General features: G+C 42.5%; 1 protein-coding gene across 5 annotated transcripts in view; it reads left to right on the top strand.

Annotated features, from left to right (window-relative positions):
* The window catches only part of LOC148028288 (uncharacterized), a 341,703-nt gene that overhangs the window by 14,536 nt on the left and 309,281 nt on the right, over positions 1–17,886 (top strand). For 4 of the 5 annotated variants that reach the window (XM_087690090.1, XM_087690091.1, XM_087690088.1 and 1 more), the window contains exon 2: positions 8,644–8,787. In XM_087690090.1, the coding sequence (XP_087546216.1) occupies positions 8,644–8,787 (144 nt within the window). Of the gene's footprint in view, positions 1–8,643; positions 8,788–17,886 lie in introns of those variants that run through there. The other variant, XM_087690092.1, reaches the window with a different exon arrangement.

Here is a 17,886-nt window from a genome sequence, read left to right as displayed (position 1 = left end):
CTTGCGTGGGAGCTCGTACTTCATGCTGATTGTGGATGACTACAGCAGGATGACATGGGCCTACTTTTTGGCATTAAAGTCAGAAGCTTTCTCACACTTCAAGGATTGGCTTCTCTTTGAGGAGAACCGATCAGGCTGGAAGTTGAAGACCTTACGATCCGACAAGGGCGGTGAATTTGTTTCTAATGAGTTTGCTCGGTTTTGTGCAGATAAAGGAATGCACCAGGAGTTTGCCAATACCAACACTCCTCAAGAAAATGGCATTCTTGAACGGAAGAACCGCAGTGTGATCGAGATGGCGTGCACCATGATGGAGCACCGACAGACCCCTCAGGTTCTGTGGGCCGAGGCTGTGGCTACTGCCGTCCACATCCTTAATCGATCCCCTACTTCGGCCGTGGAAGGGATGACCCCGTTTGAGGCTTATTTTGGGACGAAGCCAGATGTTTCTTACTTCAGGGTCTTTGGGTGTGATGCCTATGTTCACATTCCCAAAGCTCATCGTGATAAATTTGAAGCAGCTTCCCGAAGACAGGTATTTGTTGGCTACAGCTCCTAGTCCCAAGGCTACCGATTGTATGATCCCGTCAAGCGGGATGTGTATACTAGCCGCGATGTGCGGTTTGTGGAGGTTCCGGCTATCTCAACGGGTGAGGAGCATCCCGTTCTTGGAGATCCAGGGGAGAGTTGGGCTCCTTCTATAGTACCATTGGAGCCCGTGCCTTTTGATTATGATTCTGTTTCTGACACAGAGTCTACTGTTCCACCGGTCACCTCAGAGGAGTTACCACCGGTGGATATTCCAGAGTCTTCTGCTGATGGAGAGAGACGAGGGGAGGTTCGGCCTCCTCCTCGCTGGGCCCGTGACACACTCCGTGATTCAGGGATCGAGGGGGTTCCTGAGGAGTGGGGACCGCAAGATGGTCTGCGGCGGTCACAACGGCACCAAGCACATTCTACGGAGCTTGTTTGCTCTAACTATTGTTTGATGACCCGTGTTATGCAGGATCGAGAGCCCACCTCCGTGAAGGAGGCTTTACAGTCTGCACCATGGAAGAAAGCTATGGAAGCCGAGTTGGAGGCTATTGAGAGGAATGGCACTTGGTCACTTGTGCCCCGCCCCCCGAATAAGAAGGTGATTGGCGTCAAGTGGGTCTTCAAGACCAAATACCTTAGCGACGGTTCTTTGGATAAGCACAAGGCTCGCCTTGTTGCTAAAGGTTTTGCACAGCGCCAGGGATTGACTGTCATGACACTTTTGCCCCCACAGCTCGTATAGCGACCATTAGAGCTGTTCTTGCTTTGGCTGGCCATAGGAGATGGCCTGTTTACCAGTTGGATGTGAAATCGGCCTTCCTCAATGGTGATTTGAAGGAGGAGATCTATGTTGAGCAGCCTCCTGGCTTTGGATCTTCAGATGGGAAAGTCTACAGGTTGAAGAAGGCCTTGTATGGCCTCAAGCAGGCTCCGCGTGCATGGAACGAGAAGATTGATTCGTTCCTCCAGTCTCAGTTGGGATATCGGCGTTCCAAGGCCGATCCGCAGCTTTATGTTCACACTTCCGAGGATGGTTGTGTGCTTTTTGTCTTATATGTTGATGATTTGATTGTCACAGGTGATGATGCACAGCAGGTCCTGTTAGCAGTCATGTTTGTCATGCCTTGTCATCTCCTGCCTGTGAGCCTCAGTCTGAGTGAGACGAGGACTTTAGGAGCTCTGACTTGTCTATCACTTGTTTTGATGGAGGAGGTAGCTCATTCTAGAGCACTCAGATGTGCATTTCCCGGGGCAGTTTGTGCATTCTTCAGCCTGCCTCACCTGCCGGACATTGTCCACCCTCTCTGGGATTTTTCTGAGCATTCCTGGCATTTTTACCAGCATTAAATGCTGGCCAGATCAGCATTAAATGCTGGTCGGACATATTTATGGCCTCAAATTTCAGGTCGGCCAGTTTGTGGGTTTTTTGGCTATTTATAGCCATTTCCCACTCGGCAGTCAGTTGTATTATCAACTTCCCTCCTTCTTTGGCAGGTGCACACTCCGACTCCGTCATCTTCCTCCGTCTTCGGTGCTGCCATCATCATCAGCCTGTTCTGGTGCCCTCACTGACGCTCTGGGCTGCGTGCAGGGACTGATCAGTCCATTTCAGTGTATTCAGCATTCATTTCAGTCAGTGCAGATTTTCTTCCTTCATTCTGTGCTTTCTCTCTCCTCTCCTCCGTGTTCGTGTTCTTCTTCCGTTGCGCACTCTCACAAGTCCAAGAGACGAAGTCAGCTTTACATCGGACGTTGGAGATGACGGACTTGGGTCTACTCCATTTCTTTTTGGGCCATGAGATTTATCAGTCTCAGCGGGGGATCTTCATCTCTCAACAGAGATATGTACAGGAGCTCTTGGTGTCTTTTGAGATGGAGGATTGTCGGGCCCTTTCTACTCCTATAGATCCAAATTGGAAGGCCACTTTCCATTCAGCTTCTCCTTTGGCGGATGCTTCCCGCTATCGTCAGTTGATTGGGTCCTTGATTTGGCTTCTCAACACTAGGGTTGATCTATGTTTTGCTGTTGGGCTCTTGGCAGGGTTCATGAGTGAACCTAAGACGGTGCATTGGCAAGCTGCTCAGAGGATACTTCGGTATTTTAGGGGGACATCTGATTTAGGGATTCATTACCCCGCAGGGACAGATGGTTCAGATCTTGTACTTGCAGGTTGGAGCGACTCGGATTGGGCCGGTGATGTGGACCGCAGGCGGTCTACTACAGGTTACTGTTTTACCTTGGATGCAGGTGTTATTTCATGGAGTAGCAAGAAGCAGCCCATGGTAGCCCTTTCGTCTACTGAGGCGGAGTATCGGGCCGCGTCTTCCACCACATGTGAGGTTGTGTGGCTTCGGAGATTATTGGAGGAGCTTGGATGCCCCCAGACTCGTCCTACTTTGCTGCAATGTGACAATGAGAGTTGCATTGCCTTGGCACGGAACCCTATTTTTCATGCCCAGACGAAGCACATAGAGATCCAGTACCACTTCATCCGAGAGAAGCTTCTGGATGAGACCATCACTGTGGAGTACTGCAAGACGGAGGATAATCTTGCGGATTTGTTTACGAAGGCACTTCCCCAGGCTCTACTTCGGAGACATTCCAGATCCCTCAGGCTTCTGCCCTGCCCAGGCTCTGAGAGGGGGTGTTAGAGATCACAGCCTGATCAGGGGCAGCAGGGCAGGTACGGTGGCAGAGTGCAGTCAGATAGGTGTGCAGTCGGACTGCACAGTCGGACTGCCACGTGGCAGTCCGACCAGTGCAGTCAGTCGGCTGCATTTAATGCAGTCGACAGGCTATTTTCTGGCGCCCTGTTTTGTCCAGATTTTGGCTATAAATAGCCGACATCTCTAGCAGTCTCCCACACTTCTCTGCTTGCAGATTACAGACCGGTGACACGCGCAGATTCCGTCTCTGTTCGCAGATTTCAGACAGGAGACAGTGCAGACTGCAGCGGACTTCGAGGTGAACAGCAGGTTGCATCGTCGAGGTGGAGACACGCAGTCCAGCGCACTGCGGCCGTGTATATATCTGCATATCTTTGTATTCAGCACACTTTATACAACAGATCTTCATCTTCCACTGTCTCTTTCTCTCTCTTCTCTCTCTGCATTCTCTCTCTCTCAGTCCTATGCTTCCGCACCACTGCACTCTGACAGGATGGGGCTAGTTTCTGGCTATCTGTGGGTGCTGTACATGAGTTTACAGCAAAGAAAAATGATGTTGAATGAAGAAAAACGAGCTCTTATTTATAGGAGAGGGGAGAACTAGTACAAAAGGGGAAAGTGGAGTAGCACAAGACAAGTGTCCAGCCACATGTCATGAGATGTGACAAGTGGTGGGACACTTGGAAACTTGTGTGACAAGTGTCTTGACACTTCTCTCTTCTCTATGGCCTTCCTTTTTGGGTTGAATACTGTCAAGAATAGAAACAACCAAATTTAGTAAGGACAGTTTGAGTACAGAACTTACTATTTTTAGAATGACATCCCTATTTTTTAGGACTAGCATTTTTAAGCTAATTCGAGGCTCCTAAAATTTAGAGACCTCCTAAAATTTAGGGATCTCCTAAAATTTAGGGACCCCCCCAATATGGGTGTCATATGAAAGCTTTTTCCGTGTACATCGCAAAAATGCTATCCGAATCTTCATGTGACTTTCCTATGCAAAGAAATGTGCATTTCAAGCTTTCAGCCCACACATGCACATTATACAAGCATTTCATGATCATGCCATCTTGTTGATTGTAACTGTCTGTTCTGGTGGATCTAGCCCATACTTCAAGGCATCAATCCTTTCTGTGTGCGAGTCTAACCCTGATATGCGTGAGTTCTAGTCACAGGCGCCCAATCGGGCCATATAGGTGGAAGTGTGAACTATCTTTTCTCTAACCCACCGCGTGGGTCCACCATAACCTGTGACCACTCATCAGTGGCCAGCTCCAATGCACTTTTCTTTATATCTAATTAGTGCAAAGGAAATAATTTAATAAATCATTATATAGACATTTTAATGAAAAAGGATACAAATTCTGTTTCTATAGAGTTGTGACACTCAAACAGCAAAAATCAACAACAGCTTCAACAACTTTGCTCCTTTCTTGCACGTTGCTTGCTTCAGCCTTGTTTTGATGCGCATCCCTCCTACTCGCCCTTGGACGCTAAAATATAGCCTTGTGTCGCATTGAAATCTCCTCTTTGGGTAGTCCACCCTTAGTCAGTCCTTCAATGCTCTGATACCATGTTAGAGCGAAGCAATGCAAAAGCTGATGACCAAGACTGAGAGTGAATAGGGAGAGGAGAGAGAGAGAGATAGTGGAACATAGAAAATCTGCAATGAAGAATGTTGTATAATGAAGTATGTGCAACAGTTTGGAAACCTATGATTAGAAATATATGAAAGTGTGTGGAGGTTGGGCGGAATAAATAGCCCAAAAGAAATGCAACCGATTGCACAAAACCTGGCTGACTGCTCTTGTTGTGCCATGTGGCACCTGCGATAATTGCTACCTGTTGTGCTTGTTGACGTCACTTGCTGTACGAAGAGATTGCCATGTGTCTTGCCTACTGCGACTGCACAAAAATCTGCCACGTGGATGCACAAAACTGCTTGCAAATGCATATCATTGCCTATACAAGGGATGACAATCTTTAACACAAACTTCTTTACCCCTTTTTCTTAATCACCAACATCCACGGGTGGTTGGGATCGCTTGTTGGTTTTGTGATGCGATTGATCTAACCATCTCTTTTCATTCTTCCCTTGGGTTACTTGATAGGACATGAATTTTTTCAAAAACCATTTTCCAAAAAAAGAAAAAAAATTGATGTGGTTCCATTTGCCTTTTAGGTCATGGTAGGCCATTAGGCAGTTGACATGACCTTTGTCAGATGCCTTGGTTGCTTTGGGGTGGAACGGATTTAGGTAAAAAATGGGCTTGAGCTTTTCTTTTTAGTCACTTTTTGGTTGCAGTTTTGGACTTGAGAGGAGGTGTTGAGCTAAAAACTAATTACAAAATTGCTAAATTCTTTTAAACAGCTCCGAAATATGTAATTAACAAAACTTTCATAAAAAAAGAAATGCATTCCTAGAGAGTTTATGTGTCCCATAAGCCAAACTCTAATTTGGGAGGATCCACTTATCTATAAATAGATAGGCTGTTCACTATTCAACCCATCTCCGTTTTTGCGGGTCATAATTACCAAAACTTTCATTAAAAAAGAAACACATTACTAGAGAGTTTATGTGTCCCATAAGCCAAACTCTAATTTGAGAAGATCCACTCATCTATAAATAGACAAGCTGCCCACCATTCAACCCATCCTTGTCTTTGCAAGTCATCAATTTTCACTACAGATTTCAGCCATCTGTCTTCTTCAGCTTTTGCTGTGGTGATCCTCAGCTGGCGCACATCAACTTGGCAGCCCATCCTGCCTGTGTTTCACTTCAGATTGCTGCTGTTTCTTTTACAGTTGCTGCTGAGAGGATCCACTCATCTATAAATAGATATGCTGCCCACCATTCAACCCATCCTTGTCTTTGCAAGTCATCAATTTTCACTACAGATTCCAGCCGTCTGTCTTCTCCAGCTTTTGCTGTGGTGATCCTCAGCTGGCGCATATAACTTGGCAGCCCATCCAGCCCGTATTTCACTTCAGATTGCTGCTGTTTCTTCTACAGTTGCTGCTGAGGTCATCTATCAGTTGTCGCCTTCATCCAAAACGTGTCCTATAGTTTGCATTTGCTGCCTCAGCCTACTGCCTTCATCCGACACTTGTCTCGTTCTGTGTCTTGCAGCTGATAAGGCTGCCTTGCATCAGCACACCCTCTGTCAATTGTCATTTGACTGTTCTCACCCTTGAGTGATTGTTTCCAGCATTTGTCGGTGGTACGCTCTGCTGTGTTGAGCTAGATCTAGCCTCCAAACTGTTGTGTTTTCTGCGATTCGTGGTTACAACACTTGGGATCCACCTCCGGTGGACCTCACACTCTCTAGAGCATCTTGTACACTCTTTCCATCATTTACAGCATTGATTTATTCACTTTAGAGAGTTCTTTTTCTTCTTTGTTTGTGTTTGTGTTTTTGTGTTTTGCTTTTTTGTATTATTGCATGAGTTATTGTGTTTAGTCGCAGTTCATGTATTTTGTATTTTCTCAATACACCCTAGCATATCTTCACATCATCCTCCACACTTGCAGCTTGTCCATGCTAGTAGGATACTTGCACTACTTAGTATAGATTTGCAGGCTGTTGGTTAGATGGCTTCTGGACCACCTCCTTAGCCCACACATGTGAACACACCCTTGCGGGTGTATGTACCATACTAAAAGTATAAATACATTCTTTTATTCTTTGTGTGTACCACACTGGTACACAGCCATTTCTCAACTCTCCACTCTCTCTCTCTACATTGCATTGTTGAATACACCTCAATTGATGTGCAAACTACCTGAGTGCTTCCTCTTGTGCCCTTCAAGAGTAGTTTAGTCCATATTAGGACCAATGGGGGGATCCTCCACTAGATAGGGTATGAGGGGGTTTGCTTTCCACCGTTTGGTGGTGAGAGGGGAGGTATTCTTCTCTTGGTGCTTACAACATCTTGGCCATATTGTATTGATTTATTCATACATTTCTATCATCATTTGTTTGCATCATGATGATTCTCACTTGTAAAAGGGTGCTTGGGCAAGTTAACAATTCTCCTATAAGGGCATTGCTCAAGTGGTACCACTGCATTGTGCATAGTGTACTGTTTGAGCATAACACTTTGCATAACCCCTTGCATCTCCCCATGTATTGGCATTGTGTTAATGTAAAATAGTACGCTTTGGATAATGGGAAAACTGTTAATGTAAAATAGTACGCTTTGGATGAGGGGAAATCCTGGATTTGTAGGTGCTCATCCAAGGATGAAAACTTGCATTTTGTAGCATATTTCCCTTTCACCTCGTCAAAGGAGTTTTTGACTTGGATCCACCATATTTGCAGCATCTCACATTGAGGCAGTGTACTAGCGTGGGCATTTATGGCAGCTATTCCCTTGGCATACCTCATCAGTCTAAGCTTACACATACACAGATTCTATTTATGGTGGATGTTTAACTTCCCTACCTTACTGTCATCATCAAGAGGCATGAAAAGAAAACGTGTAACCCTTTAAATAGGGCTATCTTAGAAGATATGTCCTAATTTTGGAGCATGATTTGTAATTCAAATGATTTCTAGGGTTGCTGTTTGGCTGACCTGATAGATTTTCTAATTTGACTTCATTTAGTACATATTAATTTGTTATTATGTGTGTGGCCCTTCCTAGCACAGTAATGGACAAGAAGTTTCTTTGATTCTTTTTGACCTTCAATCCTTTTGTCATAATTCTCTTTGTAAGGATATCAACCTGCACAGTCTTTCAAAACAAGGGATTCCTCCTCTAGAAAGCCCGAGTCATACAAACAATGTTTCTTTGTTATCATCATATTGATTGTTGCAAGCGGCTCCCTTGAATTCCAAAGCTACAAAAGCTGCAGTAACCATCCAAATACTGCTTCAAAACCATTAGATGAGAACTTGAAGTTGCTGATAGCCAAGGAGCACATCATTGTTTAATATGAGCAAACAAGAAGACATCCACCATGTACATTCTTGATATATATATAAATAAGATTCTTTTTCCCTTGTGACCTTTCAAATTGCCCAGAACTTGAAACCACATAAGTGATTAGCGGTGTCTTTGTGCAATTCAACAAGTTGTCCCAATGTTATCCATTACATGTGGTGTGCCCTTACTGTAAATAGCCCAGACCTGGGGGTGTTTTCTTCCAGGTTGAGTTTTGAGATCATCTTAGATGTTATTTAACTTGAGTTAGGTGCAAGTTTAATGCGCTTAAGTATTCATTTGAAGTAATAGTTTTTAACTAAAACATAATTGTTCTATATTGTAATGTTATAAACTGTTTGATGTGTTCATAAGACTTTGTGTTTTGACAAATAATTTCCGATTAGGATATCGACTTTTCTCATGATGAATAATATGTTGTCAAGTTTGCTTGTGATACGCAAAATTGTACTCAGGTTTTGACTTCTATGCTATACATATTTATAAATGCAGTTTTTGGCTGGGGCAGAGGAGATCTTGGACAACTTGGCACTGGGGATGATTCTGGTCGAGATGTCCCAACTTTGTTGGAGGCCTTCTCAGATAAGGTTGTCATATACATTGCTGCAAGCGATTTTCACTCTGCTTTTTTGACAGGTAACATGTTCAGTCAAAAGGAAATCCAGAGTTGTCTCTCTGTCCTTAAAAGGGCATTCTAACACAAGTAGCTTAAGTTCTCATGCCAAGATTCTGCTTGAAATCATTGCATCTCTGTTTAATGGGAGATGCTCTGGTGCCTATGTTTTGAACTCTTTGGAGTGGCTTTATCAAAATTATTTATAGTTCACTTGATTGAAAAGTCGTCATTGGTTCTGTTCCATGTAGTCTCACTATGCTGACAAATGTCGTTGCAGCTTAACTTTCACCATCTTCGTTATTGCACACTTGATTGATATTTGTCCCAGGATTTTGCATGCACTCTTTGCATCTTGGTTTATGCTATACACTAATGTACCAATATGCAAAGTTCTTCACAATGTATGTATTCAGGTTTTCCGTTTTACCACAGTTTCAAAAAGTTTTTGAATAGCCTTAACAGTGAAGTCTATTCTCCTTGTACATTTATGGCTTCTCTCCCTATACATTTATGGCTTTATGAATTAATGAACAGCGGTTTCACCAAAAAAGAAGTGTTCAGTTTATTCTCTAATTTACTTGATAAAGGTTGCATTTCTGCCTCTAGGCTGTAACTACCCTGTTGCCCTGTTTTTTGGGAAAGCAATGGGTAAGAAGCTCTTCCACCTTGTTCGATATGCCTTGGATTATAGTTGAAGGAGGTTCCTAAGGTTGGCAGAGCTGCAATCTCTGATTGTACTGGTAAGTAGAAAGAGCACTATACACAGTGAACATAAGCACTTTACAGCTTTTTTGTTGTCATTTTTAGCATCTGAGATCATTTCGATCTCCGTTCTAGACCTGCAAGTGATACGACAATATTTTTGGGTATACCGCAATTTTAGGAGTGCCAGCTATTTACGGGAGCGTAAGTTACAGATTTTGAATCTAGATGAATTCACTTTTTGTATCTGGTTGGTCAATTTTGCTTGTAAAGACTCTGTTATGGGCACCTCCTTTACTTTTTGTGATTTGCTCTTCATACTTTGTAGTTGTTCTTGCAATTCTTTGATGCGTTTCTCCTTGATCATTTCTTGTTTTGTTGGCCATTTTTGCTTGTAATGACTCTATTATGGGCTGGTCCTTTGTTTTTGTTATTTGTTCTTCATACTTGTAGCTGTTCTTGCAATTATTTGATGTGTTCCTCCTTTATCATTTCTTGTTTTGTTGCTGTTAATGCCCTTTGAACTTTTTTTCAGCTCCTGCAACAAGCATAGTTGTCAGGTATGAAAGGAATGATAGGGTACGATACGATAAAATACGGTACTAAATGGTATCTTATGATTTTATAAGGTACGGTACGATATTAGTACGAAAAAAAATAAGATGATTTTTAAAATAACAAAAACCATAAATCATTAAATGATAGATCATAGAATACATGTTTAAAGTGGAAATAGCCATTTCATCACAGAATAAGATGAATACATGGAGTGACCATCGCAGTCGCATGGGCTGCACAAAACATGCGATACAACTACGGTCTAGTATATCTGATACAAAAAAAAGAGAGACCTATGCCATATGAATCTATGATGAGGCATCACTATCATCATCATCATCATCATCATTAGAACCATTTGAGTGCTCATCAAGAGAGTTTGAAGATGACTCCTCGGCATCATGGTGAGACACACTCATACTCATCCGCACTGATGAGGTCACCATCATTATCAAATGATGGCTCCCTAGGTGGTGGCTGCGTAGGCAAGGGGGATGTCATCATGAGGCACAAGATGTGAGCTACTAGAGCCCCGCCTTACATACGTCTGCAAGCCACTTAAACCACCCCTCCTCGATGATGGAGGGTGTCGAATGACCATGCCCCTGCTACCATCTACTCAAACTCCTGGCCCACGAGCACGCTGAGTGCAAGTGTCACGAGTATTTACTGCTATAAGCTCTCTATAGAGCTCTGCAAAAATCATATTCTCCTCGTCCACCTCCTTATGTATACTCAAAAGAGTGTCGCCCGTCAACTTGAATGTATCAACATTCATCTACACAATACAGTGATGTAGGTAAGATTGATCATTGTAAATGCTAAAGTCTAAATTGTAAAGTATAAACTTCAAAGTTCAAAGTTTAAAAGTTAAAATAACAAATTTAAAAATTTAAATGCTTTGGTTAAGTGTTTAAACTTTATCTGCTTCGGACTACCCATGCTCATCATAGCTCTCATCATGCATAAGTTAGTGCGGCGATAGATTAGCCGCTCTAACTGTCATGTGCTAAGCCGATTGCGTATCTTTGTGTGAATGAGAGAATAGGCACTCCAGTTTCTCTCATATGCACCCGAAGAGCAATCTTGGGCAAGGATCCTCATGGCTAAGGGTCTCCAGTGCGTATCCAAAGTTTTGCCATCAAAATAAAGGCTTCACAAGTGACTCTCTCCAACAAGTGGGAGAAGCAAAAGCCACATGCTCTCTCTAATCTGTGTAGCATCCTAGCTCCTCCAGCATTGCATTGTGGTCATCCACAGGGACCGCACGAGTCAAATAAGCAAGCTGGCCCGAACGGAACTCTCTATCATCTATGACGGCCGATGACTTGTAGGCCGGATGTACCCCTGACAAAACCATGGATGGGCTTATGCATCCACGCCCATCTCCTCTCTGCTATCTCTAAAATATGTGCATGCTGTCTCTGTGATCGCTGTACAAGCACGTGCCTCCACCAATGCCGCTCTAAAGAAGTGAACGAGAAGGCCCATGGTGGACCCCTTGCAATTACTCATACGTAACACCCTATAGAAGGAAATCATGACAATAACAACGGCACAGACTTTTTGCCAAAACTGCTCATTAAGGCACAAGCGCTGCATGGCTTTGGCCTCCTCTGTCTCATGCTCATTCCACTCATTCCATAGAGTGGATACTATTGTCTGGCGCAAGGCGGACTGCACCTCATAAAGGTACTCCAACAATAACCATATGTAAGCAAAGCGAGTTGAAGAAGGCTTCTTTAACTCTAGTGTGCTATGCTCACGATACATCGCAAGCACCTTTACCTTTACTGTGAAGAATGTGAAAATTGACATAGCTTTGTGGACCACCCTCTTCACCCACTTGAGCTTCCCAATATCTTCCATGAGCAAGTCCAAACAATGACTTGCACATGGAGTCTACACAATCGCAGGGAACTCGAACTCAAGCAAACGGTCCATGTGTTGACAATTCGATGCTTTGTCGGTAACAACTTGCACCACATTTGAGGGGCCCATCTACAACCAGTAGAGAGAGAAAGAGTCTAGAGAGAGTTGAAACTTGAGCCTTTCAAGTTTCAAGTTTCAACTTTAAACTTTCAAGATTCAAGAATGAAGAGAGATGGGGCTCGGGGGTTGGGGGCCTTGCGGCCCGGGGGGAAAGAGAGAATCGAGATAAATCATAGATACCAAAGAGAAATTAATTATTAGAACAGGGAGATAGATAGTTATGCATAAATCAAATTTCAATTATGAATCATGATATTATCATAACGAAAGAAAGTGAAACAAATTTAAAAGTCAAATTGCAATGTATACCTCAATGATAGCTTGTCGAATGTGGCGGTAGATGAATGCTCCCATTGTTTTTCTCCCCCTCTTGCCAGTATTTACGGCCCGCAAGAAGTAAGTGTCGAGTGGACATGAGACGAGTATGTTGATGATGCCACGTTACTTACGATCACTCCATCTGTCGGTGAGAATGGAGCAACTATATTTTATCCATGTGGCCCGAATAGAATCAAGGGCTCTATCAATCCTCTCCTTCTCTTCATGAATCTTTTTCATCCTCGTGTCATTGTATGTAACACCGGTTCATCCTTCACATGGATCCACATTGGCGATGGATTTTACTATCTTTTTCCATTGCTCTTGCTTTAGGACATTGAATGCATGATTGTACTTAATCACCGTGCGTGCAATTTCAACGTCCGCAAGTCGTGTTTCTCTAAGAAAGGTAATCGATTCCCGCACATGACCGGGAGCTTGAGAGAGAGAGAGGATTGTCTCTTTGGCACCGCATGAGCCTCCACTATTTGTCTTTTACTGGAGTCAGATGTGGATGTGGAGCCCCCACTACCAATGGTAGAGGCCTCTCCCACATCGGTTGAAGATACGCCCACATTGAATGCTTCCTCATTAGTAGGCATAGAAGTTGGTGTCGATAAGCTACTTCCTCCTCCTCTTGAGATCCCTGTTACATTAGTAAATGTAACTTATGGGAGACAGGCGTGAGGAATGACCGTCCGGGGGCCTTGGGCACCCGAATGGGGTCAAGGGGAGCCTAGAGAGTGAGTCTAAGAATAGTAGGACTCACCTGAAGCGGACGGCTGGCAATCGAATTAGGGAGAGGAGCCAGCAATCTTCTAGGCGAGGTTGGGTGGTGAAAGAAAGGGATTTCTCGTGCCATTTTCATTTATGAATAGAGGGCCGTCGTCAGAAGATAGTCTACCAGATATGTAATACTGGTATCAGAGCTGGGTCACGTCAAGTAGTCGTTTTCTCGAGAATGGCAGCCGGGACACGTCAGTCGTGGTTCTTTGTGTTAGCGATGGTGACCGTGACGGGATCTGTAGTTGCGCTACATTAATCGTTATATCTTGTGTTAGCGACCATGACGGACGGGTGCAAACCAGGCCACGCTAATCGTCAATGTTCGTGCTGGCGATCACGGTGGGACTAAGTCTGGCCTTAATATTTCTGGTCACAACATGTGTTCCCACGCGACTTGACAGGGGTGATTTATTACACCCATACCGAGCGCTCCTGCCAACAGGCCATGTTCCCGGCTGCTCTGCTCTTCGTGCCATCTCTACCTTACAGAGATCATCGACTTCTGTTTTATTTTTGTAATCAGGGAAGTACCCCAACTTTGTACGCAAATTTCTTATATTTGCTTTCCAATTCTAGTGTATTGATGGAGGGGAAAGAGAGAGAGGAAGTAATCAAAGGCTCTAGTTCCGGGGGCGACCCTATGGTAGATCCCCATGAAACGGAAATACAAGAAGAACAATGGGAAGAATTTTTTGCCACACAAGAACAATTTGATGATCTAACCGCTCGTGTGCAAGCACAGGGGGTTCAAATGGAGTTGCTAACTCAAGCACTCACAGAAATAAAATCTCAATTAGCCTTGTTACTAGAAAGGGATAAAAATAAGGTAGAAATCTCGGACATTCCATCTTCATCGAAAGATCTAGATGTGACTATGCGAGATCCTAGGAAACCCCACCAAAAGCTGAGGGATAACCTAGTGTTAAAAGATATGAAACCCCCTCAGTTTCACGGGGAGGAAAAAGACAGAAATAAAGACACTATCTTTAATTTTCTCCAAAAATGGGAGGATTTGCACAAACTTAAGAATACTCCACCACATCTCCAAGCGCTGTAGGCCAGTTTAACCTTGGGGTCAAAGGCATATAAATGGTGGAGAACTTTAAAGGAGGCAAATAAAATACCTGAAACTTGGGCTCAATTTGAATCGGTCTTTTTTAAAGAATTCCTTCCTGAAAATGAAATGGAAAGAAATTGGGAAGATTGGGATTATGTCAGACAAAAGGGAAGACCCCTGCTGACATATCTGGAGGAGTATCGTGAGATAATCCTCAAATTGGAAGGAATAGATGAATTTCAAAAGACGAGGATTCATAAGGAGACTAGATAAGGCCTGTAAAAAGGAAGTGAAAAGGAGTTCACCTAAGACGCTTGAAGAGGCAATTAAATTTGCATTAATCAATGAAGATAATACGCGTCCAGGTACACTCACTAGTCTCACTGATACGGAGTCCAAGACTAAGGAATTTGAAACCTCAAAATTTATAGGCAAATTTAAAAGGAAAATGCCATTTCTTAAGGGCAAGAAACAACCCTTTGAAAAGAAACAATATGTAAGGCTAAAGTTAAGTCAAGATGACTTTGATAAGGCCAAAAAAGAAAGGCTGTGTTTCAATTGCCTATCCCCTAACCATGCTGCTTGGAATTGCCCTCAAAGGAAAAAGGGGGAAGATAAAGGAAAGGATAAGGATAAGGGCAAGGGAAAAGAAAAACAAATCCATGTAGTGCAGACCCTGGAATTAAAGGGGCATGGAAAGTATAAATCTTTAGAGGTGTTGCACAAGGATGTACAACACAGGTGTTGTATGTCAACTTCTATGTGGTAGCCTACTTTTGGGCTACATGATTTAGTTAGAGTGCATGGATTGATAGTTGGAAAGAGGGTTAGAGTCATGATTGATGACTCTGCCACCTACAATTTCATAAATTATGCACTAGTCAAAAAATTGAAACTTCCCTAACAAAAGAGTGGGCATCAATATGTTGTTCGTATGATGCAAGGTCAGTATAATAAAATATGGCATACAATGGTATCCAATTTGGAAATTGAGATCCAAGGATATAAAGATAAACTTGATTTCCAAATTATGAATATGGAAAGAGCCGATATTGCTTTAGAGAGGGAGTGGCTATGGGGATTGGAACCATCCTTAAAGCGTAGTTATCATCATAATACACTGGAATTTGAAAGGGATGGTAAGACTTTTGTGATTCAAGGTGAACATGAAGTATCTGATAACCCTTTGTTGTGTTCCATTGAAGTTCAGAAGTTGATAAAAAAGGAAGCTTGTGAGGTATATATGTTATGGTCCCTTCCTGTACAGAACACTTTTACTTTCTGTAATATTAAGCAACAATTTTCTTATGTTTGTGAGCTGAATGTAAGTAATGAATTAAGTGGTTTGCTAGATGAATTTAAAGATGTGTTTCCTTCTGATTTATTAAGTGGCCTTCCACCAGATAGGGGTGATGTAAATCATCCAATTGACATAGATAGGGATGCACACCCTATTTCTAAACCACCTTATAAGCTAAGTGAAACACAACACCAAGAAGTTGAAAGGCAAATTAAAGATTATCTTAATAAAGGGTTTATACAACCCAACATTCACCTTGGGCTTCGCCAATTTTATTGGTAAAGAAAAAAGATGGTTCTATGCGACTTTATGTTGATTATAGAGCACTTAATAAGATAACAGTGAAGAATAAATTTCCTATGCCCAGAATGGAAGATCTTTTTGATCAATTACAAGGGGCAAAATTCTTCACAAAGATAGACTTAAGATCAGGCTATCACTAAGTAAGAATTAAGGCACAGGATGTTCCTAAGACAACATTTCGTACCAGATATGGACATTATGATTTTTTGGTCATGTCTTTTGGCCTCACTAATGCACCAGCTACTTTTATGAAGGTGATGAATAGTGTGTTACGGCCCTATCTAGGACACTTTGTAGTAGTCTTCTTGGATGATATCTTGATCTTTAGTAAATCAAGAGAAGAACATTTGGAACACTTACGATTAGTATTCCAATTGTTAAGAACACATTCCCTTTATGCGAAGAAAACCAAATGTGAATTCTTTGCACAAGAGGTCAAATATTTGGGGCATATTATCTCGAAAGAGGGAATCAAGATGGATCCAGAAAAAGTAAGGGCAATTATTGAATGGCCATCTCCAAGAAATCTGGAAGAGCTGTAGATCTTCCTAGGTTTATCTGGATTTTATCGTAGATTCATTCGAGGTTATGCCAAAATAGTTGTTCCAATGACAGACCAACTTAAAGGGAAAGGGAAGAGCTTTAATTGGGGAACAGACTAAAATGAAAGTTTTCAAAAACTTAAGGTAGCTATTGCTACAACTCCAATACTATTAATTGTGGATCCCAATAAACCATTTGTGGTTGAAGCCGATGCCAGTGATAAGGCGATAGGTGCGGTCTTATTACAAGAAGGTCAACTAGTTGCTTTTGAAAGCAAGAAATTAGACTGTGCAAAACGGAATTATTCTGTTTATGAGAGGGAGCTATATGCAATAGTACATGCAATGAAGAAATGGAGGCACTATCTGTACGGTGTCAAACTTTTGATCTTGTTGGATCATGAAAGCATTAAGTGGCTTAATGACCAACCGGATCTACAAGGGCATAAAGCTAGATGGACCGAACTCCTCCAAGAGTTCGACTATGAGATAAGGTATAGAAAAGGAAAGTATAATATAATGGCTGATGCACTCAGCAGAATGCCCATCATAAATGAATTGAGTTTTACTCAGTTCACTTCCGATTTGCTTGAATCCTTAAAAGGGAAATGCCAGGTTGATCCGGCATATTCCAACATATGGGAAGCAATAGAAAATGGGGATCCAAATGGAAGGGCCTCCACTAAGGAAGGAATATCTGAGGATGTTCAACAAGGAAATGGAGCATCAGGGGTTGCTCAATTGGGATTCAAGTGGAAGAATTTTACCATTGATAATGGTTATTTACTCTACAAGGGTAGGGTATGTGTCCCGAAAGATGAAGAAATAAGGCGCCAGATACTCTTTGAGTGTCATGATACCCCTAGTGCGGGACATCCAGGAGTTAATAAGACTTATAGTCTTATTAAAAACCAGTTCTATTGGCTTGGAATGAATAAGGACGTCCTTGACTATGTGGTCAAATGTAATAAATGCCAGGTTAATAAAGCTGAAAGATTGAAAATGGGAGGACTTCTCCACCCATTAGAGATTCCTTCGAGAAAATGGGAGAGTATCTCCATGGACTTTATTGTTGCGTTACCCAGAATACAGAGGGGGCACAACTTTGTGTGGGTGATTGTGGATAGGTTAACCAAAATGGCTAGGTTTATTCCAACTTCAACTGATGTTAAAACACTAGAATTGACTAGATTGTTTGTAGAGAACATATACCGATTGTATGGCCTTCCGGCAAATATAGTTTCTGATCGAGATAGAAAATTTGATAGTCAATTTTGGCGTGCTGTATTTAAGAAGTTGGATACTAAACTTAGCATAAGTACGGTGGACCACCCGCAAATTGATGGGCAAACTGAAAGGGTTAACCAAATCCTTGAAGATATGCTTAGGGCATATGTAAGTAAAAGGCAAACTAATCGGGAAAAGTATCTACCTATAGCAGAGTTTGCATATAATAGTGCCAAGCACTCTTCCATTGGATATAGTCCATTTATGCTAATGTATGGGTTTCAGCCCAGAGCTTCTCATGTAGTAGGATTGCATAAGGAAAAGGTTCAGGCAG

Source organism: Lygodium microphyllum, chromosome 12, assembly GCF_053477565.2.
Source record: "Lygodium microphyllum isolate KBCC chromosome 12, Lygodium_microphyllum_v1.1.10, whole genome shotgun sequence".
Lineage (NCBI taxonomy): Eukaryota > Viridiplantae > Streptophyta > Polypodiopsida > Schizaeales > Lygodiaceae > Lygodium > Lygodium microphyllum.
This window is presented reverse-complemented; position numbering and strand designations above follow the sequence as displayed.